Here is a 24168-nt window from a genome sequence, read left to right as displayed (position 1 = left end):
TATATTTATTTATCAAACTCCATACAAATTCGTTAATTTAAGTGCATTGTTCATACCTGCGCATTTAAGATAAGTACATAAAACTTTTGGAAGCTATAACTGGTTTTCATGAAAAAAATTTCATTTAGCTGCGTAATATAAAATTAAATCAAAACAAAATAAGAAAAATGCGATTTTGAATAATAAATTGTGTTGTAAACTTCTTAATAATTTTAAAAGTAGCTAAAATACCAAATTTGTCGTTATTTTTAAAGGGAAACATCACAAAACTTCATGTAAATTATTTGCCGTTAGCTGCTTTTTTGGGCAGTAAACTTAAATGCACTTACCAGCATCAATGAGCAGGTAAGTTAACTGATGTTAACTGCACTTTTAACTTACCTGCACAAAATATCGTGCAAAGTTGGTTGTGCAGGTAAGTCAAAATTACTGTAGCACTATTTAAATATAAACCCTCGATATATAAAAATGAAATGGTCCATGTATGTAATGGCATCACGTGAGAACGTCTGGAGCTATTTCAGGATATGGTTTGTAAAGAAAAAAATATCAAAAATTCGGAAATTTAAATTTTTAATATATTACCTTCTTTTCACTTCTCACTTTTCTTAATAAGAGACATTTTTAGAGAAACTTGAAGAACTAACATTAGTAAATAGCTACCGGGTGAATCCGGGGCGGTCATCTAGTGAGAAACAAAAAACAGTGCAATTATAGTTTTTTAAAAATTTATTGAAAAAAGTGGTTTTTAATTCGTAAACGCTTAAATGTCTCGCAAACTGTGCATTTTTACACTCTCGCAAATGAACTGTCAAAAAATGTATGGAAATTCATTTGCACAACTCCGATAAGTTTGCGCGACAATTTAGACTCGCAAACTTGAATTTATTGTGCATTTGATGAATCAGCTGCTTTTGTTTACTTTTATTTATAAGAAATAAAAATCAAATAAAATTTTGAGCATGTGAAAATTGTGTAACTTTGGAACAGAATGATTTTTAAAATTAAAATTGATACAATTTCAATTTTTTTTTTAAGCTTTGTTGAATTTTTATTTGACATTTTTATCAAATATAAATTTGCACAAAATTATGAAGGTGGGTTCATGAAACACGTCGCGCAAATTTGCACATTTGCACAAATGGGAAACTTAACCGTTGAAATGAGTACCCTTAATATTTATTCACTTGTAAATGTAAAAAATTTTACTTTCCGTTGAAACGTGATATTGTCATAATGACTGAATATGGTCATTATGAAAATATCACAAATTAAAAATTCAATAACTCAAAAATAGTAGCAAAAAATAAAGCGATCACACAATATCCCATGAGGTATTGATGAGTACTAAACACGTGAACATAAAAAACGGTACTTTGATAAACGTGACGTATCCTGTAAACAAGAACTATATGTACTACATGTAGGTCGTTCTGCATATTTGGATTAATTAGATTTCTTTTGCTAAAGGACATATTTACTTATGTATGTATGTTCTTCTTAGAATACGGCCTTAATTATAATAAATATGGACACTAGACATGCCCTTAAAAATAGATTTGCTTTGGATGGATCTGATTTTGTTCATTAGTAGCTAAAACTAACTATGTACTGCAAAATTTAAGTGTAATCGGATAACTAGAACACGTGACGGAAATCGATTCAATGTTGTAAAATTGGTTAAATAATGGTACTTTTTTCGATATCTTAAAAAATTTCTTATTTACATAATGTTTTTTAAACCTTTGCAATAAACCTAAGCTTCTAGAGAAAATTATCTTTCTAACATGGTATAAAACATGAACATCGAGTTTAAAATAACAAAGTTATACGAGTTTTATCTGACCAAATATTGAGCAAAAAGTACTAGTTTACGCATATTTTACACGCATTTCTATTGTTGTTGACATAGTTGTTTACATAACTTTTGCATGCAAAACAGTGTCGTTTTTCTTGTATATATGATGTAGGGAAATGCTAATAACTTGGTCTAGAAGCTTAGGTTTATTGCAAATGTTTAAAAAATAGTGTTTAAATAGGGCATTTTTTTAATATATCAAAAAAAATACCAATATTTATTTTTTAAGGGCACCTCTAATGTACATATATGTATGTATATTTAAGAAATGTAGAAGAAGAAAAGAGATATTACACAAGTCTATATCACATCGCACAGTGGTTTAGAAACTTTTTATTTTGGAAATAATTTGGTAGCTCGTGAAAGATAGAAGATATCAGGTGTGTAATATCTCTTTTGAGGTGGTCCATAATAACAAAACGGAACGTTTAAAATAATTTGCATACATTTTTACATCCTTAAGGTGAAATTTTTACATATTTAATGAGAAAATTATTAAACTTCGTGATAACCATATTTATATTTAACAAATGGCAAAATGAAAAACTTAAAAAGTGGAATAATTGCGTTTTATTATCATTTGTATTTACATGGTTGGAAAGTGGGCGACCCCCAAATATGCTAACCTCGGGCCTACACAATTTTAAAATAATCACCAAACTTGAAAAAATGTACATACAAAAAATATACTACTTGTGTTAAAGTTATAGAATTGCGGTAATTATATTGGGAATTTAGCACATAAAAATTTAATCTTACTAAAAAATAAGATTTCATTTTGCTAATGAATTTTAAAATCGGTATTATCTCGACCGCTTCAGTGCGCCGTAATCCATATAATTTGTTTGTTGACTTTCTTTTATATAAAGCAATTTTTTAATGACTTCAAATTCTCTTATCTCTTTAAAATCAACAAGATAATCAAAACAAAATACTAATCGACGGGTTACCGACGTTTACTCGTAAATAAAATATCGTTACTAGATATGAATAATTAAATATGAGCATTAGGGAGTTAACCTTTTTTACAAATTTAAAATATCGAATCGAAAAAATGAGAAGTAACAAGTAAGAGTCTTGTTGAGCCGAATTTTTATGTTATGTATAGTGGTTTAACATATTTTGTTACTTTTTGGACACATATGGGCAATTACACTAGAGATTATTACAGCATTTTAAGGGGAAAAAGTAATAGTTTAAACTGACTATATTTAATTTTTTAATGTTTTAGGTCCGTTTTAGGCTAAAATTGCGGCAAAAACTAAGCTCCCAATTAGCTTGTAGTATGAAATGAATTTGACTCTGATTGTTTTTTGCTATTATCAAATTGTTTATTAACACCGAATATATATTTTTTATTTATTTTTTTAGTTTTTGTATACATATATTTACAGAATATATACTTTTCTACTATAAGGGAAAAATCTGTCACGTACGGTATGTCACGTACGATATTATATTTTATTTATTATAAAATCATTCAAAGATTGTTTTTATTTAAATATGACGTATTGTAAAGGAAAACTGTTTGGTTAGTGTAAGAAATTAAAAGAAAACATAACGCCTCTCTCGATTCGCAAATTTTCGCATATTTCTACATGTACCTCAAAATTATTTCCGTTTTATGTCACGTACGATTTACCCTTATTTCGCTCGATATTTTGGACAACAATATTTCGAAAGAACTTATTATTTTTTTTAAAATATAGTACCCTCTGAATGGAAAATAAAGACCAAATTATTTTTCAGATACTCTTATTTTTGCAAAAGCTATTCCACTCTATAGGCGTACAAATGTCACGTACGATGATATGGAATTGCCCATATGTTAGTTAGCTATTAGCAATAACTATTTGTGGTATCCTTGATTAAGCCCTATAGTGCTTGCAATTCATCCGATTTTGGGTACCACATAGTGAGATTGCATACTTTTGGTAATGTCCCTAATGTACATACTATTTACATATCTACTATATATACATATGTAGGTATAAAATGCTAAAAAAAATATTTAGTACCTAATTTTGCTTTCAATTGTAGGTACCTATCTGGAATAAAAAACAAGTTAGAAAGTATAATCTGTCCAGCCCGTCTATATAATACGCTACACTGGGTAAATGAAAGCATCGTGAATAGATCCGGAAAAGTCCTATTTCGGAAGGACATTTGTATGGGGGCTAGGTGAAATAATGAACCGTGTTTTATCAGTTTAAATAAGCTTGATCCTTGGGTAGGAAGTACTACATGTTCCAAATTATATTGCAATAGCTTCAAAATTGCGACATGTACTTTGCACATTTTGTGTCGATCGGTATACTTTAAGGTTGGTGTTATACTAATATTTTGGAGCGTTACAAACATCAGCACAAACGCACAATATCCTCCCCACTATAGGGTATAAATAAATATACTCGTACTTATGAACGTTATAATGAATAATAAAAATGAACGTTATTACGTTATTATTATAAGTACAACATTTAATTAGGGTATTCATTCGAGTAATGATCGTTCGATTAATCGAATAATTATTCGAACAATTTAAAAATTACCATTTTCGAATAATTTTATGTAGAATAATCGAATAAAACGAATAATGTACATATATATTTAATTTTATAAAATTGCTTAAAATTTTTCATAATTCCAAATTTAAATAAGTAATAATCACCCTAATTATGATAGAAATTTTAAAGTTTATAGCTTCAAAACTTTTTCCAACATATACATACATACATTCAAATAATTGAAAATATTTTTCAATGAATATAAAAATAAATAAAAAAATAAAAAAAAGAAATTTCAAAAAATTAAAAAAACATAGGCCGTAATTTTGTAAATCACGTCACCAAAGTGATGTTTATGTGCAAAGCAAAAACAACATTTCACACATTTTAAAAATTTGTTTTTGTTTTGTGTACACAATTTTTAAATTATGAAAGGCAAATCAACGCTTGAATTTTTGTGCGTTTGTTTGGTTCAAGGTATATTAATTATAAGGTAGTGTTATCAGACCAGCTGATCGTTTTTTGCTACTATGTTCATTTTTCGCCGTAGTGCATTATAAATGTATTCGCTCGGTATTCTGAATTCGCCGATGACACTACCTTATAATTAATATACCTTGGTTTGGTTGACAATTTGTACATAAAACAAAAACAAATTTTTGAAATGTGTGAATTGTGACGTGATTTACAAAATTAGGGCCTTATATACCAGGTGGTGTTGATAGCACAGCTGATTGATGTTGTTTAGATGTTTGAGCTATGAAATTATCTTGTGCAAGGCGAATCTATAGAAGGTGACGACAGAAGAACAGCTGATTATTTTTTTTATTCAGTTGTTTAGACAAGTGAACTGTCAATTCACTTGTGTTTGTTGTGGCGAAAAATACAACAAACCCAAAAGCAAAAACAACCACAGGCAACTTTGACAGTTCACTTATCTTTTTACAAAAACAAAGTACCTGTTGTTTTTGTACATGTTGTATTTGTTGTAGTTCTGTCGTCACCTTCTATAGATTCGCCTTGATCTTGTGTTTGTTGCGGCGAATTCTACAACAAACGTAAAAGTAACAAAAACAACAGGCAAACTTTGACAGCTAAAACCACACAAACAAAAACAAATTGCAAGTGGTTTTTGTAAATAGTGTACTTGTTGTAGAATCGACACCACCTGGTATATAAATTTGTCTTAGTACTTAAAGGTTCAAATCAAAAACCTTTTTTTTATGAAATAATAAAACAACATCTTAAATTACATATATTTGAAATTTGTTTTATGGTACGAAATTTAAAGTCAACTTTATGGACTTAAAATCGATTTTAAGGCTTTTGTAGTTAGGCTGAATGACTTATTGTTTCTGAAATTCGACAAATAACTAAAGATCACTGTAGATGAGTGTTCCGATAGCTCCTTCCATAAATATATAAATATTACTGCAAGAAGTTAGAATTCTAAAATCAAGTCTTTCGAAATGTTTAATTTAGGACTTGAACCAATGAAAATAGATGGTACAGAATAAAATATTTGTTATTTAGTAACAAAAAAATGCTGAATGATTTTAGAATTGATTTCGAAACAGACATTTTAGCGTCTAAGCATGAACATATGCTGGCGATATATTGGCGGAATCGCAATTAATAATCAAAATATTAACTTAGATTAAAGTGGTGTTGAAAGTGATGGCGAATGTGATTTTGAAGCGGTCGTCGAAAGTGATATGTGTGATTTTTGTAATTCCCTAAGACCACTTGATTAGGCAAAGATTCGGGAACGTTGATAGAGCTTGCGGGTGTAATACAATTTGTTATAAACAATTTTGAAAAAGTGAATAATTCATTTACTGAAGAATTAGTTACATACTCATTTTAAAACCCAAATTAATGAACGACGTATAAAAGTTCTTCATATGTTTATATTGTACTTGAATTCAGGATCATGTCCAACTAGCTCACATTTTTTAAAGCATAGCTCCAAAACGGAAACTAAAGAGTTTGCTAGTCAATTGTTTTGTAGATTGTTCGGGACGGAATCTCTTCAGAATATTTCTGATGAAAATTTAATGATAGACTTTGTTTTCGAATGTTTTTTTTAACATTATCAATACTTGAATTGTTAACTTTAACTTCGCCAAAGTGGTAAGGGTATATATAAGTTTGTCATTCCGTTTGTAATTTCTACATTTTTCATTTGCGACCCCACAAAGTATATATATTCTGGATCGTTATAGATAGCGGAGTCGATATAGCCATGTCCGTCTGTGTGTTGAAATTAACTTTCCGAAGCCCCCAAATAACTTACAAACACGATTCATACATCAATATTTCCGGAATTCTTCCGGTTCGGCTGCTATTTAAAATTTTAAAATTAAAAACAATTGAAAAATAATTAAATTTAGTTTACCTAAAAATATTTAAAATTTTTATTTTAAAGTAAAATTTGGTGAAGGTATATAAGATTCGGCTCAGCCAAATATATCTCTCTTACTCGTTTTTTGTTATTCTTTAACAATAAAATATTAAAAACCCTACATAAAAACTTCATTCTTGACTTTTTTTAAAAATTTAAATTATTTGAATAATTTGATTAATTTTAAACGTGTGATCGAATTATTCGAACAAGTTAAAATATCTTATTCGAATTATTAGTTTTATTCGAACAAGAGAAAAATCGAATAATTTGAATACCCTAGTATGTATGTAGTATTGTATACAAAATGAAAAAGTACTTTTGAGACTCTGAGTTGTAAATTTAAGAGAGTACATATAGGTAAAATCGTTTGAAAAACACTTGTGTTGTTTCAGTAAATTGTTGAGGTTGATGGTGGATGGGTGTTTTTATTTGAAAAATACGAGTGAAGATTTTTTAGAAAATAAGATTTTTAAATAAATAATAAAATATTTTACTCAAAGGATATTTATAAAGACATAAAAACTTATAGTTGAAAAATGAAGTAAGTTGTGAAAGTGAAAATATGCAAATTGGAATTATACATATGTAATTCGTTCAAGTTAATAACTATTTACATAGTATACAAATGTACAATATTAATAAGTTATCTCAAAAAATCTTGAAACTATCGTTATCAACGTGTTTAATTGACCACATTAAAATTAATTGTTAATATATCGCAAACATTTTGTGTATTGTATTGTTTTCGCCCGAATTATAAATAAACCGGCATGTAACAAGTGTCACAGAGTACACGTCGTCAAAAATTTACATAAGTAGGGTTACCAGATTACTTTACTCAAATATCTTGACATTCGGGAAAAATAAAGTTATACTGACAGTTTTCATACAAAAATTATTTTGACTTTAAGATACAAAATAACCAAAAAACGTGAAAATGGGACATTTTCCCAATCGATTGAATACAATTTTAATCAACTTCGACTTGATTTCACGAGTTCTTGATTTGGACGAGTTCAGATTCGTTGTAATCACATTAGAAATCAGTGATGTTGGAACTACTTCATTAAATATTAAACTTTCAAAACTTATTTTATAATTAAATCGAAGAAGTAACAAAATTTCTACAACTGGCTCTCGTATCTTGTTTCAAACCTCATAATTTTGGGTAAAAATCACCAACGAAATTATCAACTAAAGAATACTTACGTAGAACACCATGACAATTTCAAGCTAAATTCATTGAATAAAGAACTAGTTCAGAACCGTTCCCTCAAAGGAGCTCCGTAATAGTTCCATAAAAAACAGGTTCGAACAAAAATCAGTTGTCGAACGCCAAACATGGAGCTGTTGTGAATTTAGTAAAGTTTTTATTTAATGAAATACTTTTTGGAAATTAAAACATGTTTTTTAGCTTGACGAATTCTATTTTAGTATGCAACCTGGCAAGCGTAAAATAAGTTAACAATCAAGTTAAAAACAAGTAAGAGAGCTATATTCGGCTGTGCCGAATCTTATATTCCCTTCACCAAATTAAAAATATTTTTAATTAAACAAAATTAAAAATGTTTAACAATTTTTTTTTAAATGTTTTTACAATTTTTTTTCACAATTGTTTATTAATTTTATTTTGGAAAAATAATTTATGACTTATATATACCCTTGCCACTCATGGTGAAGGGTATAACAAGGCCGTATGGCAACCATAATAATGTCAACGTAGCTCACGTAATGCGATTAATAAATAAAATGAGTTTCAATAAATTTACTCCATACTGTATTTTTTGAATTTTGAGCGATGTACAAGTATGTATGTACCTCAAACAAAAATTTAAAAATTGTACTTTTTCGAAACTGATTGTACCAAATCACATTTTCCAAAATCGGAACATAATTTTGTTTACTTCAAATACAGCAAACACTATTGCAAACATTTAAGTATATAAGTTGCATTGCATATTCATCGTTAATGAAACATTTTATTAACAAGTGTGTTCAGACACCGCACAATTATCAAATCGCATGTGAAATTCTGCAAATCGCCAAACTTGTTTTTGCATGTTCCGAAACTCACGTAAATTTTTTGCGATTTGCTCTCAGCATTTTTAGAAATGCTGAAAGTTTGGTTTAGTCTAAATTGTATATTAATTAGTTCACTTCAGAATACTCTTGCGATTTGAACTTTCCAAGAGTCTTGCGATTACGATTTACAGAACATCTTTCTTAAGGTATAATTTGACAAATATTTGACGAAAAAGAAGTATATCACTAAATAAAATATATTTTAATTCTAAACAATTTCCGAACTGTATGTTGGATTTGTTGTATCTACTTGGCGAAAGTAGATTACTAATAATTTGTTACACGAAATGTAACAAATGTAGGGCACAATAGCGGCATTGTGTATCAGCTAATATTGATGTAGATGAGCAAAATCCAAGAAATTGAATGTACTTACTTGTTTGGGTGAGAAGGGAGCCTTTTTTCAGAAATAAAAGAGTTTTTGTTGTTAATTTTAATAGAAATTTAAAATTTATTTTGGTTTTACGTTTATTGAGAATAAACGTTTGCGTGTTTGTTCACTTAGGTTTTTTTTTGTATTTGTTCTACAAATATTGTTGTTTGTGTGTTGGACTGTTATATGTTTATGTTGTTGTTAGTCTTTTTCACTAAGCTTCTTTTATATTTTTAGTGTTTTTATTGTTTGTTTTTCACAATAGAATTGTTCTGAATTTGTGTATTTTTTTGTTATTTGTTTTGCACAATGTTTAATATGTTATATTATTGTAATGTGTTGATTTTTTAATGTTGTTTGTTTGGTGTGTCGATGCCAAGCGACTTCTTTTCTCCTTTTTCGTTGGCGCTTTGGAACGGGGCGTTCTTACACAGCATAAATTGTCAGTTTTAGTCGAAGTCGATCAGGTCCAAGGCGTATTTAACAAGGTGACAGCAGTGGCGAATTGAAATAAATACAGGCGAATTCACTTATTTTTTATATATAGAGTTTGACATACGGACGTACGGGCGAATATTTTTTATATATGTAGTTTGACATTTGTGCGTGCTATTTCTATAATCAGCTGTGCTGCCGATGGCACCTTATTAAATGCACCTTGATCAGGTCGTTCACAATGCGAGCGATGACCACTGATCGATCTTCGACAAATTCTCTTATTTATTTATTTCAAAAACTCCTTTCAAAACAAATATGTATGTATTTAGTTTTATTTTATTTCATGCTGTTTGATCTTACAAAATACTTGTAAGAGTAAACAACGTCAAACAAATGTGTGCCATGTTTGACCCTATCTTTAGAAGTTCAAGTTACAATGACAAATGATACGCGAAATGTAAATGTCAGAACATGCCTGTAAGTAAATTTTTTAATAAAGAAAATATAATTTGTAAACATAAGTAGAAAATGGGAATATTTATTGTGAACTGTATTTTAAGTTGTAGTTACCCTGCATTTACACATTCAAGTAAATTGTTGAAAATTTCGAAAATAAATCGAAATTACTTCAAGTTAATTTAGTGTTTACATATGCATTATTATAGCGAATTATTTTAAAGTTCATTTGCAGATTGAATCCAAATTTTATTATTTTTCTTAATTACAATAAAGTGTTAACATAATTTTCAAATACAAAACCGAAACCGTTTTTTTTAAACACACTTTTCGATTAAACCGGAAACCGGTTTTTTTGACACTCTATATAGAAACCTAGTGCGCTACAGGTGGCTTCGTATGTGATTGTATGAGTGAAAAAGTGTGAATGTATTGAGTTTATCGAACGCCCAGCAGTTCTAGGAGACAGTTCCGAACTAGTGATTTTACCCATCATTTAGGGTGGGAACTAGTTACTTTAATAGCCACTATGACCCTTTTTGATTACAATGAGACTGTCTGATATCTGATCGAAAGTAGTAAACGCTTCTGGTGGGTAAAATAAAGTGCAGTACAAAAAAAGTTTGAAGTGACTTCACCATAGAGACACTAAAGTGATTATTGTGTTCATGCTATGTTACATGGGATATCAGTATACTTAAGCAAAAATAAAAATATAATTATATTTCAATAGGTATCTATCTACATTATTAACAAAATATTTATTTTTTACATAAATAAGTTAAATTCTCTGATATTTATACCCTACTGATGTTTGTAACGTCCAACAATATTAGTTAACATCCAGCTTAAAGTATACCGATCGACACAGAATCACTTTCTGAGTCGATATTTCGATAAAATTTGGCACATATATTTTTTCGGCCCAAGCACGGAGCCTTTTGAAACTGGCAGAAATGGGTCCATTATTTCACTTAGCCCTCATACAAATGTCCTCCCGAAATTGGACTTTATCGGTCATAAATGTTTAATTTATATAGCAATCTACAAAAATGTTGCTACTAATAAGTTTTATATATACTGAATTCATGTCACAAAATTTTATTATGATCGGTCCATAATTAGTCATAGCTCCCATATAAGGCCCACTTCCGAAAATAAATGATTGAAATTTTAAAAGAAAAATGTTTTTGCTCATTTACTTAGTGTGGGGTATTATATGGTCGGGCTTGACCGACCATACTTTCTTACTTGTTTTATATGAATTTATATAAAAAAACTTACTTTTAATAACGTTTTTCTTTATAACTCCTGAACTAATCGAGTCTCTATCGAAAACTTTTAGGACGAATATAGTAAATAGTTTAGGTGTCATCATACCACGTCCTTTTTTAATGTTTAACACCGCGATCTTTGGTAATATTTAAATTTAAATGTATACTAAAAAAATGACCTTTAACCTTTTGGATGTAAACAATTTTATTCACACCATTTTAAAGACAATATCTTTGGCTTTAAAATGGAATCAAAAATTATGCTGGTCCTTGAGTAGTATCAAAGTTATGGGTATTTGTATTAGAAAGTGATTCCTTTACTATTATAGAACTGTACAGTGAGTAATCTTTTGAATTGCCTTAAAAATCGGTTCAAATATGGAAGCAAAGTTGTAACTATTTTAAAAAAGATTTCATCTTTCGGAACAAAACAATTTTATTTACACAATTTTAAGGGCAATATCCTTGCATTTAAAATGGAATCAAACATTATGTTGGATATAATTTTAACAAATTTTTAAATTTTCAAATCGCGATATTTTTGAAGTGGAAAGGGTTTCCGATGATTGATTTGAGGAGTCCTTTGGAATCGTAATTTTGATTAAAATCGAAGATGTCAAATCCAAAAATAGCAGTTCTCTGTCCGTTTTGATATGGATTCTCTCAATTGTGATATGGCAACAAAATTTTAAAATTTGGATTAGAATAAAACTAGAAATATATTCTATAAAAAAGTACACTTTTCTTTTATGATATGCTTCTTACGTTATTTTGAATTAATGTTTTCTAAAACTTAAATAACGTATCATCAATATAAATTTGTATGAAAAAATAAAATCTTAAATACATAAGGAGTTTTTAAAGATATTTAAATAAAAAAATGTACTTATTAAATTTTCATAAAGATGGCCAAAAAAATTCTATTGCAACAAATTTATTAAACAATATAAGGAAACTACCTAAAATAGGGTAAAATACTATTTATTAATTAATTACTCAAAGCATTAACGTTATTTTGTTTAAGAAAATCATGTTACGTTGTTTGAATTTTGGTTATAATTTGGTTATTTTAGAAAGTTAAAGTTTAAAATTTTTTACACATATGTAATATGATGTAGTAAATCAACTTCGTACTTTTTGACGATACGTTGTTTTGCATTTTAGGTGACGATATGTATGTAGGACTGAATTTAACGTTTCTTTATTTTTGTAAAAAAACTTAACTAAAATTTAACTTTTTTGAACTATAAGCGCATTTTTAAATTGTCCAGTTATTTTTTAAAAATCCAGTTAAATTTTTCTTATGGTCCAGTTATTTGACTTTTGTTATCTGGTAACCCTAATTCTACCACATATGTATATTATTCACATGAATAATATTAATGTCTGCTAGTATATTCCCTAATATAGATATTCAAAACACTATATCTTAGAAAACACAAGTTTCCAGCGAGTAAAATACTATTTAATGTTTAAAATATTAAATTCAATATTCTACATACGTATAATTTCATTTAAAATGTGTCAATATTGGAAATTTTATAAAAAACAGACTACAGCCTAACTACAAAAGAAATGTTAAAGTTAATTTTTGTTAAAGTCGACTTTATCTTTCGTAGCAAAAGCTTTCAAAACTTTTTCCAGCTCATGCTTTCAAATAATAGAAAATATTTTTCCAATACATATTACAAAAACAACAAAGACAATGTTTGTTAATTGCCAAATGATTTGCAATGTCAAAATCAGATATTTCAAATGTAATATATAAAAAACAATCAAAAAAATCATTAAAATTATAAAACATTTTAAATTCTGTTTCATATTAGTGTTGTGGTGCGAAATTTAAAATAATAGTCGACTTAATTTATGGACTTAAAATTGTCTTTAAAGATTTTGTGGTTAGGCTGATAAAGTTTGTATTTATAACACAAACCCCTTTTTCCTGTGAGTGGATAAACAAATTAAAAGCTTATAGAATTTTCAATCGTATTTTTGGATAATATTGTGAATTTTAACCTTTATTTTTTTTCCAAGAGCTTATTTTTAGTTTTTATTCATATGTATTTAAACTTGCCCTGATATTATCAAAATAATACAATAACAACAATAATAATAATTAATGATATCTTACTAAAAGTGTTAAACATTTTAATGATAATTAGAAAAGTTTGTTTCGCAATGTCATTGTGATAAAGTTAATTAAAAAAGTTAAATTAAATCTTAAACCGATTCTCTATAATTGTATTTGTCGTTAAATGATAAAAACTACACAGACATAAATGTGAACAGAAATATGTAGTTTGATTTTAATTAATAATCAGTATGTTCGTATACTTGCTAGTTTCACTATTTTCCAATATTTTGTTTACTTTTGTTGTTTTTTTTTCTATCCGTAACATTTATAGTTATTTATTGTAGATTTGTCTCTTTTAATACGATATGATTGACTTGTAATATGACGGACGAAATATTTATTGACATCGAACCTTTTATGACAACTCTTTAACCCATTAATGCCTAGCACTTTCTACACAAAATTTGAACACATGGTCCTTGTTGGCTAAAATATATACATACTTTGTTCACTAATGATTCCATTGGGCAGAGATCTAACAAATCGGCAGGATCTACAGTTTAAGTAGTAACATAAAGTATTATTATTTTTTTGGAAATTCTGTAAAAAATGTATTTGTATGAAAAGAAACTTTACATTTTTGACATACATTCGGCCACTGTAGTATTTTGATTTTCCCTTTATAATTATGGTATCCGTTTTGTCCAAACGATTGATCGCGTATTTTTTATTCGAATAGTGGTGCAATAAGTTGATATAAATTGATCACGATGGGAAATGGGATTTTTAAGTTTTGCTAAGTATTGCTATGTTACAATGGACCCCGCGGCAGTGCAATTCGTATGGACATTTATAACACCGCCGACCGAATATTCGGTTTCGGATCGGCATAATATCAGTATTCGGTAAATATTTTTCGAGATATCATAGAAACCTGTGAGTTGTTTTTGACAACCGCCTGTACATAGCTTCATTTAATTTTGCCTTAATGAATAATTTGTGACAAATAAATTGAGAAATCAAAAGCAAATTTGGTAGAAATTATGCCAGAAAGGATTTTTAAGCTCGCCAAGAATAGGGGAAATAATCTCAAAAATAAATGATTTCATATTTCGTTTTTACACAAATTTGTTAACATTTTCTTTAATGCGATTATAGTAATGAATTATTGCTATTGCAATATTCCTTAATAAAAATAGAACCTTGTTAATAAAATAAATCGAATATGGGCATTTCCTAGGGTCACGAATGTACGTTCGTACGCTATTGATGTCCAAAAAATATAGAAAACAAAACACTACCTAGCTTTTTTTGGCGATTCGATATCATTTTGGTAGCCCTATGTTTAGTGCAAAAGATGGATATCATCGAGTTTAAGTTTTCATAATGATAGTTATAAACATGTGGTAACGAACGTACGCAAAATAGAAGTCAACTTTGGCTGACAGTAGTAAAATGTAAAAATCTGGGAAATGGAACGGAATATTCGCGAATGTACGGGTCGCGAACGTACGATTTTTCCATATGTTTTTTTATTATTATCACCATGCATTTTCCCATAAATATTTCCTTAACAAACAAGTAAGAAGGTAATATAAGGTATAATACCCTACACTAAGTAACATTTTTCTTTTAAAAATTCAATAATTTATATTCGTGAGTGATTTTCGAAGTGGGCATTATATTGGAGCTGTGACCAATTATTGACCGATCACCATGAAATTAGGTCGTAGTTTATGTCTATATGAAAGTTTACTATATTGAATTTTGTGATAAATAATATCATCTTTATTTATCAAGAGCTGATGGCCTTGGTAGCTAGTGCTCTAACTCTAACTTTATAGTAATTAATTATTATTAAGTTTTTAAATAAATAAATAAATATTTGGATCGAAATTTGTGTAGATACCTACATAAATTAAACATTTATGACCGAAAATTCCAATTTCGGGAGGACATTTGTATGGGGGCTAGGTGAAATAATGGATCGATTTCAGCCAGTTTCAATAGGCTTCGGCCTTGTGCCGAAAAAATTATATGTATTGTATTATATCGAAATATCTTCAATAAAACACGATGATTATCAACATTTTATTTTTCGATCCTGGTTGACTAATCGTAGGAAATAAAATGCCCATTTCAATTCAAATATTTATCATATTTATATTGAACTAATTTTCTGATATTTTCTACTGAATTTTAAGTTTTGAATTTGATAATTGAATACACAATTTTAGTTACCAAAATGTCCATGTACAGCTCTCCTATTAATTTACAAACATGATTACAAATAAGACATAATAATATATTTCAGATTTATCATAAATAAAAAATTAACGATATGGATTACAATAGCGGCGATTATAGTAGTGGCATTGACATTAGGTCTAGTATTCGGTCTTAAAGGAAACAATGAACCTCGCATAGTGGGTGCAGTTGTATCGAATGGCAGAGGTTGTGCTGAAATTGGAAGGTAAATATATTACACTCGAAATGTCTTCTGGTTAATTATGTTAATAGAAAAACTTTTGCTTTGGTTCGGTCAAAAGTCAAATGTTATTTGACGGTGGATCCGCTGTGGATGCAGCTATAGCTACACTGATATGTGAAGGAGTTATTTTACCTCATAGTATGGGCATTGGCGGTGGATTCATGGCTACTGTTTATACAAAAAAAAACGGAAAAATTGAAACATTAATGGCCCGCGAATCGGCTCCGGCTGCTGCTCATAAAAACATGTTTGTGGGTCAAACTTCAATAACGGGTAAGTGCGCGCGTCATTTATTTATGGATGGCATTAATCAAGATAACGTTCAACCAATTATGATAAGGATTTAATGATAATGACAAAGCATTAAACGTTTTTATTATTTTTTTTTTAATTTGGGAAATTAAACTCAAAAATACTATGATTAAAATCATTCCATTATTTATTAGAATAACTTTTGAAATTTATGTTATGCTTTTATCAATCTTTGCCATTAATGTTAGTTATAAAAACGTTTAGAGAAATATTTACAACTTGATAATGATCCACATAGTCCGAATAATCAATTGCTTATCCACTTTCTATTGAATTACATTTTAAATTATACTTCTGAACAAACGTTTACAGGTGCAAAAGCAGGAGCTGTTCCTGGCGAAATACTTGGATATTGGGAATTACACCAGAGACACGGCCGTTTGCCCTGGAAAGTTCTATTTCAACCCACCATTAAACTTTGCAAGGAAGGCCATTGGGTGTCCAAGTATTTAGCAGCTGCTCTAATTTCGAAAGAAACTGCGATTCGAAATGAACCCACAATGGCTGAAATATTTGTAAAAGAAGATGGTTCGTTATATAAAGAAGGGGACTACATGAAACGTCCTGCACTGGGCAACACTCTAGAAAGAATTGCCAACAATGGAGTTGGGGAAATGTATGATGGTGGTGAGACCGGTAAAATGTTTGCTAAGGACATACAAGAAATGGGGGGCATAATAACAGAACAAGACTTAAAAAATTATAGGTAAGTGATGAAGATGCCAGTCATAACATACATACATATACAGTAGAGTGACAATAAGTTGTATGGAAAAAAATTTTTGATAAAATTTTGAAGAGTGTCGGGTCGAATATTGTGACACTAGGCCTAAAAGTTAAGTGCTGATAATTTGAGCCAAATCGGACAACTATTTCTGGACGCGCATCCAAAAAATTAACATATTTCGAAAAAAATTAAAATAAAAGATAATTTTTATTTAAAATATATCCGTAGTTACTTGTGTATGAGTTTTTGTCTTCGTAGGATACCGATAACCTATTCGCATGTATGGCCAAAAAAATATTTTTTTAACGGCTGTTTCGAATCTCTATTTTCAAATTTCTAAAAATTCTGTTAAACAAATTTCAGAATTTTTTGATCATCACATTGGGAATTATTGAGATCATATTAGAGAATAAAAATATGAAAAAATTATGTCAATACCTCCCAGTTTTTCCGTAACTACGATTTAAATTTTTTGAAAAACTATTTTTTTTTTGCCATATTTTGGCGAATGAGACCAATTTACTTGTTGTTATGAATTTTAAGTAAAACCTATACGTTTTACTCAAAACGCACAACTTTAACCATTAAATGGTGAAGGTCAAATGTAAAATTTTGCAATATTTGGAATTTCTAAATGAAATATTTCGAAATATTATATATTTTAGAGCCGATTTTAAAGAAACTTGAGAAAAATATACATTAGGGTCTAACATTTACAACAACAGTACAAAAATGGATTTTAACCTTTATGAACACTTGGGGTCAAAATGACTGTGTTTTTCATGATATTAAAAGTTGAGGGTCATTTGGACCCCAAGTAATTTCCATTTTTTTGCTATATATTCAAAATCACCTGGACTATAATATTATGAATAGGTTTTACTTAAAATTTATAACAGTAAGAAAATTGGGCTCATTCGCCAAAATATGGACAAAAAATTAGTTTTTCTCGAAAATCGCAAAATTTAAATAGCAGATACGGAAAAAATATAGGAGGTATTGTCATACTTTTTAAAATTTTTATCCCCTATTATGTTCTCAATAAATCCCAATGTGATGATCAAAAAATTCTGAAATTTGTTTAACAAAATTTTTAAAAAATGGAATAGGTTAGCGTTATTCTACGAAGACAAAAAGTCATACACAAGTAAATATGGATACATTTTAGGTAAAAGTTAGTTTTTGTTTTAATATTTCTCAAAATATGTTAACTTTTAGGCCTAGTGTCATGTGTACATTATGGTAAGCCGATTTGTAAGGACAAAAATTGGTCGATATTAAATTTTTAGACTTTTTCTGAAATTTGGGTGCCTCGAAAATGATTTTTTCGATATGTTCCTCATGTCAAAAGTTATCGAAAAATCGATGACACAATATCGATTGCTAAATCGACCCTAGTGTACATACATAAATTCTCTTATTCTTTGGTGTTACGTTTATATTTTTTATATTTAATTTAGGGTTAAATGGGAAGATACAAATCATGTTGTAGCTAATGTTACAGGTGGTTATAAATTATATACAACACCTTTGCCGTCGAGTGGTGCTGTTTTAGCTTTCATATTAAATGTTATGAGCGATTTCTACTCAAATGACCGTGAAATATACTGGCAGCGTGTAATCGAAACTTATAAACATGCTTATGGTCAGCGCACAAATTTGGGAGATCTAGAGAACGAGACGGAAATGTATAATACCATTGCGGAAACATTTGACAAACTTATCAGCGAAGAATTTGCTAAAGACATTCGTAGTCTTATATACGACAATAGAACTTTTGAAGATATGACTTATTATGGAGCAAATTTCACAATTGAAGAAGATCATGGGACAGCAAATATGGCAGTATTAGCCGAAAATGGCGATGCTGTTACAGTTACAAGTACTGTTAATAACTACTTCGGTTCAAAGGTGCGCTCGCGAAGTACTGGCATTATATTGAATGATGAAATGGACGATTTCTCAACACCAGGTGTTATCAACTCATTTGGGGTGCCATCTTCGCCAGCCAACTACATCAAGCCCGGCAAACGGCCAATGTCTTCTATGTGCCCAGTCATAATTTTAGATAAAGAGGGTAATGTCAAAATGTTAGTAGGCGCTGCGGGGGGTACGAAAATTACTACATCTGTTGCATCGGTTAGTAAAAAGCTTTTCTCCATTTTAATTTAATTTAAATTTACAATTACAATTACTTTCAGGCTATAATCAAATATTTGATATTTAATGAAACTATGGAACAGTCGGTTAATGATGGTCGGCTGCACCATCAGTTAGCGCCAATGCGAATCGATGCAGAATTAGAGGTGCCGATAAATGTCCGTAATTATTTAGCAAAAGTAGGTCACAATTTAAACATATCTCCAGAGGGTAGTAGTTTTGCTGCGGTAACTGCTATTGGTGTGCGGACCGGAGTCCCAGAGCCATTTTACGATCGTCGAAGGGTTGGTAGTACAGCCACTATACAAGCACGAAATAAAATGAATCATTAGATAATAGGTATATTATAAATGTAAATAAATATTTTTAGTATGTATATATTTATATATTTTAGTATATATGTATATATTATGTTATATTAATTATAGAGGTACATACATACATATGTATGTATTTATGTATGTATGTATATGTGTGTACATATGTATATTAGTGTCTCTCAAAAAAAGTTTTTTATTATTTTCATGGGTGCTCAAGCATAATTTAAAAGCTTTTCAGATTTTTCGGAAGAGGTTTAGGGTCGCTATATTAGATAAAATTTTTCGTAATTTTTCCATAAATTTTGTAAAAAACGCTTTATAACTTTTAAATTTTTTTTTAACTAACAATGCAGTATGAAAGATCTATTAATTCTTAATAATTTTGGTTATACCGGTTACCAGCTTTGTAGTTTATGATATTTTTATAAGCTGGTTGCCAGTTTACAACTCATACCCAAAAAATAAATAAAAATCAAATGTTCTATAGATATTTGCAAATAAATTCGCGATTTGTTAAATTCTCAGTATTTAAAGCAAACTTAAACTTTTATGTACACAAAATAATTTTATTTTATTTGATTTATTGTTGAGCTGATAACAAAGCAAAACAATTGAAATTTTAAAATTTAATATTCATCGGGTACAAACCTTAAAAATGGTATACCTCGGTAAGACCAAGACCAAATTACATTTTTTTAAATTGTCTAGAATCTATCTATCTTGGAAACAGAATCACTAGTTTTTATACTTTTTCTATAAATTTTAAAAGTTATAAACCGTTTTTTACGGAATTTATCAAAAAGTTACAAAAAATTAATACTTATTGATACCTTAATGGGCAAAAGTATTGTCGGAAGTTGTGGTTTATGCGCAGAGAATTAATAGCTTTGACATTTATCTCTTTGGTCAACAAATTAAAACTACGCACAATGCTATAGAAAAAAAAGAGGGAAATTCTCTGCGAGTTGCTAAGTTGTCCCTAATTAATTTGGCACGAAAAAAACATAAACATTTATTAATAGTTTTAATGAAATTTCACAGTTATGTAGATTTTTCTATTAAAAATGGAAAAATAAAAACAAATTTTGAAATTTATTATCTGCAATCCCGCAATTCCGAAAAAAATGTTGAAAAATCCGTAAAATGGGAATTTTTATTTTTTTGGCTATAATATCCATATCAGGGTCGGGGGTATCGGAACCCTTTTGCAAAATAATTAAGAAGATGTTGGGTCATCTAAAATCTGTTACTATATTTGGATTTCGAATATGCGATTGCAGAATTTTTGCCCTAAAGTTAAATTTTAGATAAAAAATAGGCGAAGAAAACTAAAAAAAGGCCGACAAACACGATTTTTGAAAAATCTCAAAAATATTTGACCCTATAAGCTTTCAAATTATGCTTGAGCCCCAACAAACAATTTTTTTGGGGACACACTAATGTACAGTAGCCCAAGAAAGTCTACATACAGGAAAAATTATTATGTTACTTTAATTTAAAGCAGTTTTTTTATTTTTTTTGAGATATATAATAATAAATGTCTTATGTCGATTTTAGCAAAAAAAATTCAAATAACGCCCAAAAGTTCACCGTTATTAGAGTTATTGATTCTGAGTAAAATAACGAAAAATTTATTCTCGGTCACGCCTACTTTTGGGTGGGCGGCACTATTAAGTTTCATAATATTTTGAACATTAAAGCCAAAAAAACCAAAAAAAATGTTCGTTATTTGACTCAGAATCAAAAAATTTAACAACGGTGAAATTTTGGAAGTGATAGGAAATGTTGCTAAACCCGACTTAAGTGATGTTGTTTTAATTTTTTTTTAGTGTGAATTTATTTTTTTAACAAATATATTTCACTACTTTTAACTTACAAATACAGCTTTCAACGAAAGAAATTTAATTTGAATTCCTGTATGTAGACTTTATTGGGCTACTGTATATGTGCAAGATTTTTCGAAAGTAGTCTAAGTCAATATTTATTTTATTATTTTTTCACTCAAGTGCCAATTTATCGCACAAAATTGTCAATAAATTTTCGGAGTACATATTTTAGAAATTTAAAAGAATTTTATGTTTCATACATCATTGAGTGTGTACTATTAGATAACTTAGAACAAGACTTGTATTTACATTAACGTCATTGCCACACTTGCATTAATGTTGCGCAACATATTTATTCAGTGGTTTTGTTCAGTATATCTACTCTTCTTTGGGTTAATTTATTTGATTTGTCTTCAGCACGTAAATTAGGTGTTGAACTGAATTAGTCTATTCTATATTTATTTGTTGAAATTCATAGTAATAATATAAAAAGTCCCTTTGGACCAAAATAACTTATATAACATAGGTGAAATACCTGAATATACTATATACATATATACGGAAACATAAAATTCCATTCGATTTCATCTGTAACTTAGAAATACTCATCACTTTTTAGCTCCCCAGCCAAAGAAATAAAATATATTTTTGTAAATGAGATTATCCCATAAACAGCAGCAAGGTGAACTGAAATGTTGTACTAGTCAAATAAAGTAGTTGTAAAAAAGAGATGAAGTAACCAAAGTGAGAAAAAAAAATAAATGAGAAATATCCGAAATATATGGACGATATTCAAAAGCCCTCGAAATGTATTAGCTGTTTCAGATGAAAAACGTTATTCGAGAAAAAAAAATAAATGAGAAATATCCGAAATATATGGACGATAACATTATTCGTATGAGAAAATTTGCTTTGTAGATGATTTATAGCTTTACAATAAACATTTTTAAGAAATATTTAAATCGTCTACTATAAAATTGTATATTTATACAAACAAATTATACAACGAATTTAAAAAAATTTAAAAATTTTAGTCCTTTAGAATTTCTCATTTCTCAATACACAGAAATTATGTTCATCGATTTTTTTTCTTCTTATGTACAAATATGAAAAATGCTTTAAATTTTAGGCGATGGCGTTAATGTAAAGTTATCTATATATTCAGACAAGGAGAGAAAATAGAAATCATGTTCTTAGTTATCTAATAGTACACATTTAATGATGTATGAAAAATAAAATAGTTTTAAATTTCTAAAATGCTCCGAAAATCTATTGACATTTTTCATTCTAAGTACTACCTCACTTTGCACCACGGTGTAGATATTATACAAAATACAAACAAATGTTTTATCAAATTAAGTGATTTAAGATAGCTTTTTTTAATTTCAAATACTAATTTTTTCATATTAAACATAAAATAAACGACAGAAACAATTTTTGGATTTGCTTTATTAGTTTTGTTTTTATAGCATAAGAAGTGTACAAAGTACAAACCATAGAGAAACATAGAGCGGAAACTAGAAAAAAAAACTCAAACAAAAAATTTACTCAAAATAATCACACATACGAGTGTTGTTTTTGTTTTCACATAGTTTTTTCTACTAATACATTCTCACCACATAGGTTTTTGACAACTGAGTTAGGTCTTTGACAGGAGAGTTTCCGCTCTATGTCTATTCTCTATGGTACAAACATGTACTCATTTGTGCTCCCCACTGTATATGGACATTAAAAAAATTGTGTACCAATAAATTAGCAAATGTATTCTCTAATTGTTTCTGTAGTTGAAAATTGTTTGCGTCAAGGAAGCGTTAAAAAAAGTGGAGGCTAATGTGGACTAGTATTTAATATTTGGCTTACATAGTTGGCGTACAAAGTACATATTTAATTTTTCAGGTAATTTAGACCAGTAGTACACAATCAACTTATTTACATTACATCCTGCAGACAAGCCAGGCTTCGCGGGGTTAGAATTATGAGAAAAAACAATAGCGGAATTCACAATGTAGAGTACTTGGCCTAGCAAAAAAGCAGAAAAGCTATTTATTGACAAACATTTCAATTTCTAATGTATTTTGTTTTCATTTTTTTCAAAGATTATAATAAATAGAAAATGAATGAGAAACAAAAAAAAAAGTGGACCACATTACTCGAACTTGGGTTACAGTATTAAACAAATATTTTTACCTACTAATCTAAATGTGCTTAAATACTTATGTACCAATTATATGCAAAACTACGTGTCCACTTTAACTATATAAAACAACCAAACATTGAATTACCAAATTTTGTGTTTTACTTGGACCCAAAAAATGTTGACCACGCGCATTAACTTCAATACAGGAATAAAAGCCAACATATCAATTTTTCTTATGTTGTATGTCTGATAAACAAAACTGCATATACATATGTACATTTATTTTAGCAAAATTAAACTTGACTAATATACAAACAAAATTTGAAAAAAAGCACTCGTTTCCATTGTATTTTCCAACACTGTATATTGGCGTAAACGTCATACGCCTACGACTGTTTTGTACTAGATTAAAGATAAAATGCAAACTGTTTCTTTAATCTAGTACGAAACTGTCGTAGGCGTATGACGTTTACACCAACCACGATAAGGGTGATTGTAGAATAAATAATTCAATATTTCTTATGAATAAGCGATAAAATAGAGGGTTTTGAATATAGTCCCATTCCTAGATTTCAAAACAAAATAATGATTAATTCTGTATATCGAAAACTTACTTACCATGCTATTTAAAATATTTTTGCCAAATCGAAACGAAATAAAGTTGTAAATAATGGCAATATTACCAATGAATTTGATTTTGAATCTTTGAGTGGACATATTGACGGA

General features: G+C 28.9%; 1 protein-coding gene across 1 annotated transcript; it reads left to right on the top strand.

Moving 5' to 3' along the window:
• Positions 1 to 7176: 7176 nt before the first annotated feature.
• Positions 7177 to 22739, top strand: Ggt-1 (gamma-glutamyl transpeptidase). The gene is made up of 6 exons (XM_065509047.1): positions 7177 to 7313; positions 15784 to 15942; positions 16019 to 16233; positions 16585 to 16978; positions 18460 to 19138; positions 19201 to 22739. The coding sequence occupies exons 1-6, from the start codon at positions 7309 to 7311 to the stop codon at positions 19489 to 19491; spliced, it is 1743 nt and encodes a 580-aa protein (XP_065365119.1). The 5' UTR covers positions 7177 to 7308; the 3' UTR covers positions 19492 to 22739.
• The last annotated feature ends 1429 nt before the right edge of the window (positions 22740 to 24168 follow it).

This window comes from Calliphora vicina, chromosome 4, assembly GCF_958450345.1.
Source record: "Calliphora vicina chromosome 4, idCalVici1.1, whole genome shotgun sequence".
In the NCBI taxonomy this organism is placed as follows: Eukaryota; Metazoa; Arthropoda; class Insecta; order Diptera; family Calliphoridae; genus Calliphora; species Calliphora vicina.
Note: the sequence above shows the minus strand (reverse complement) of the source record. Positions and strands in the feature narration are given on the sequence as shown.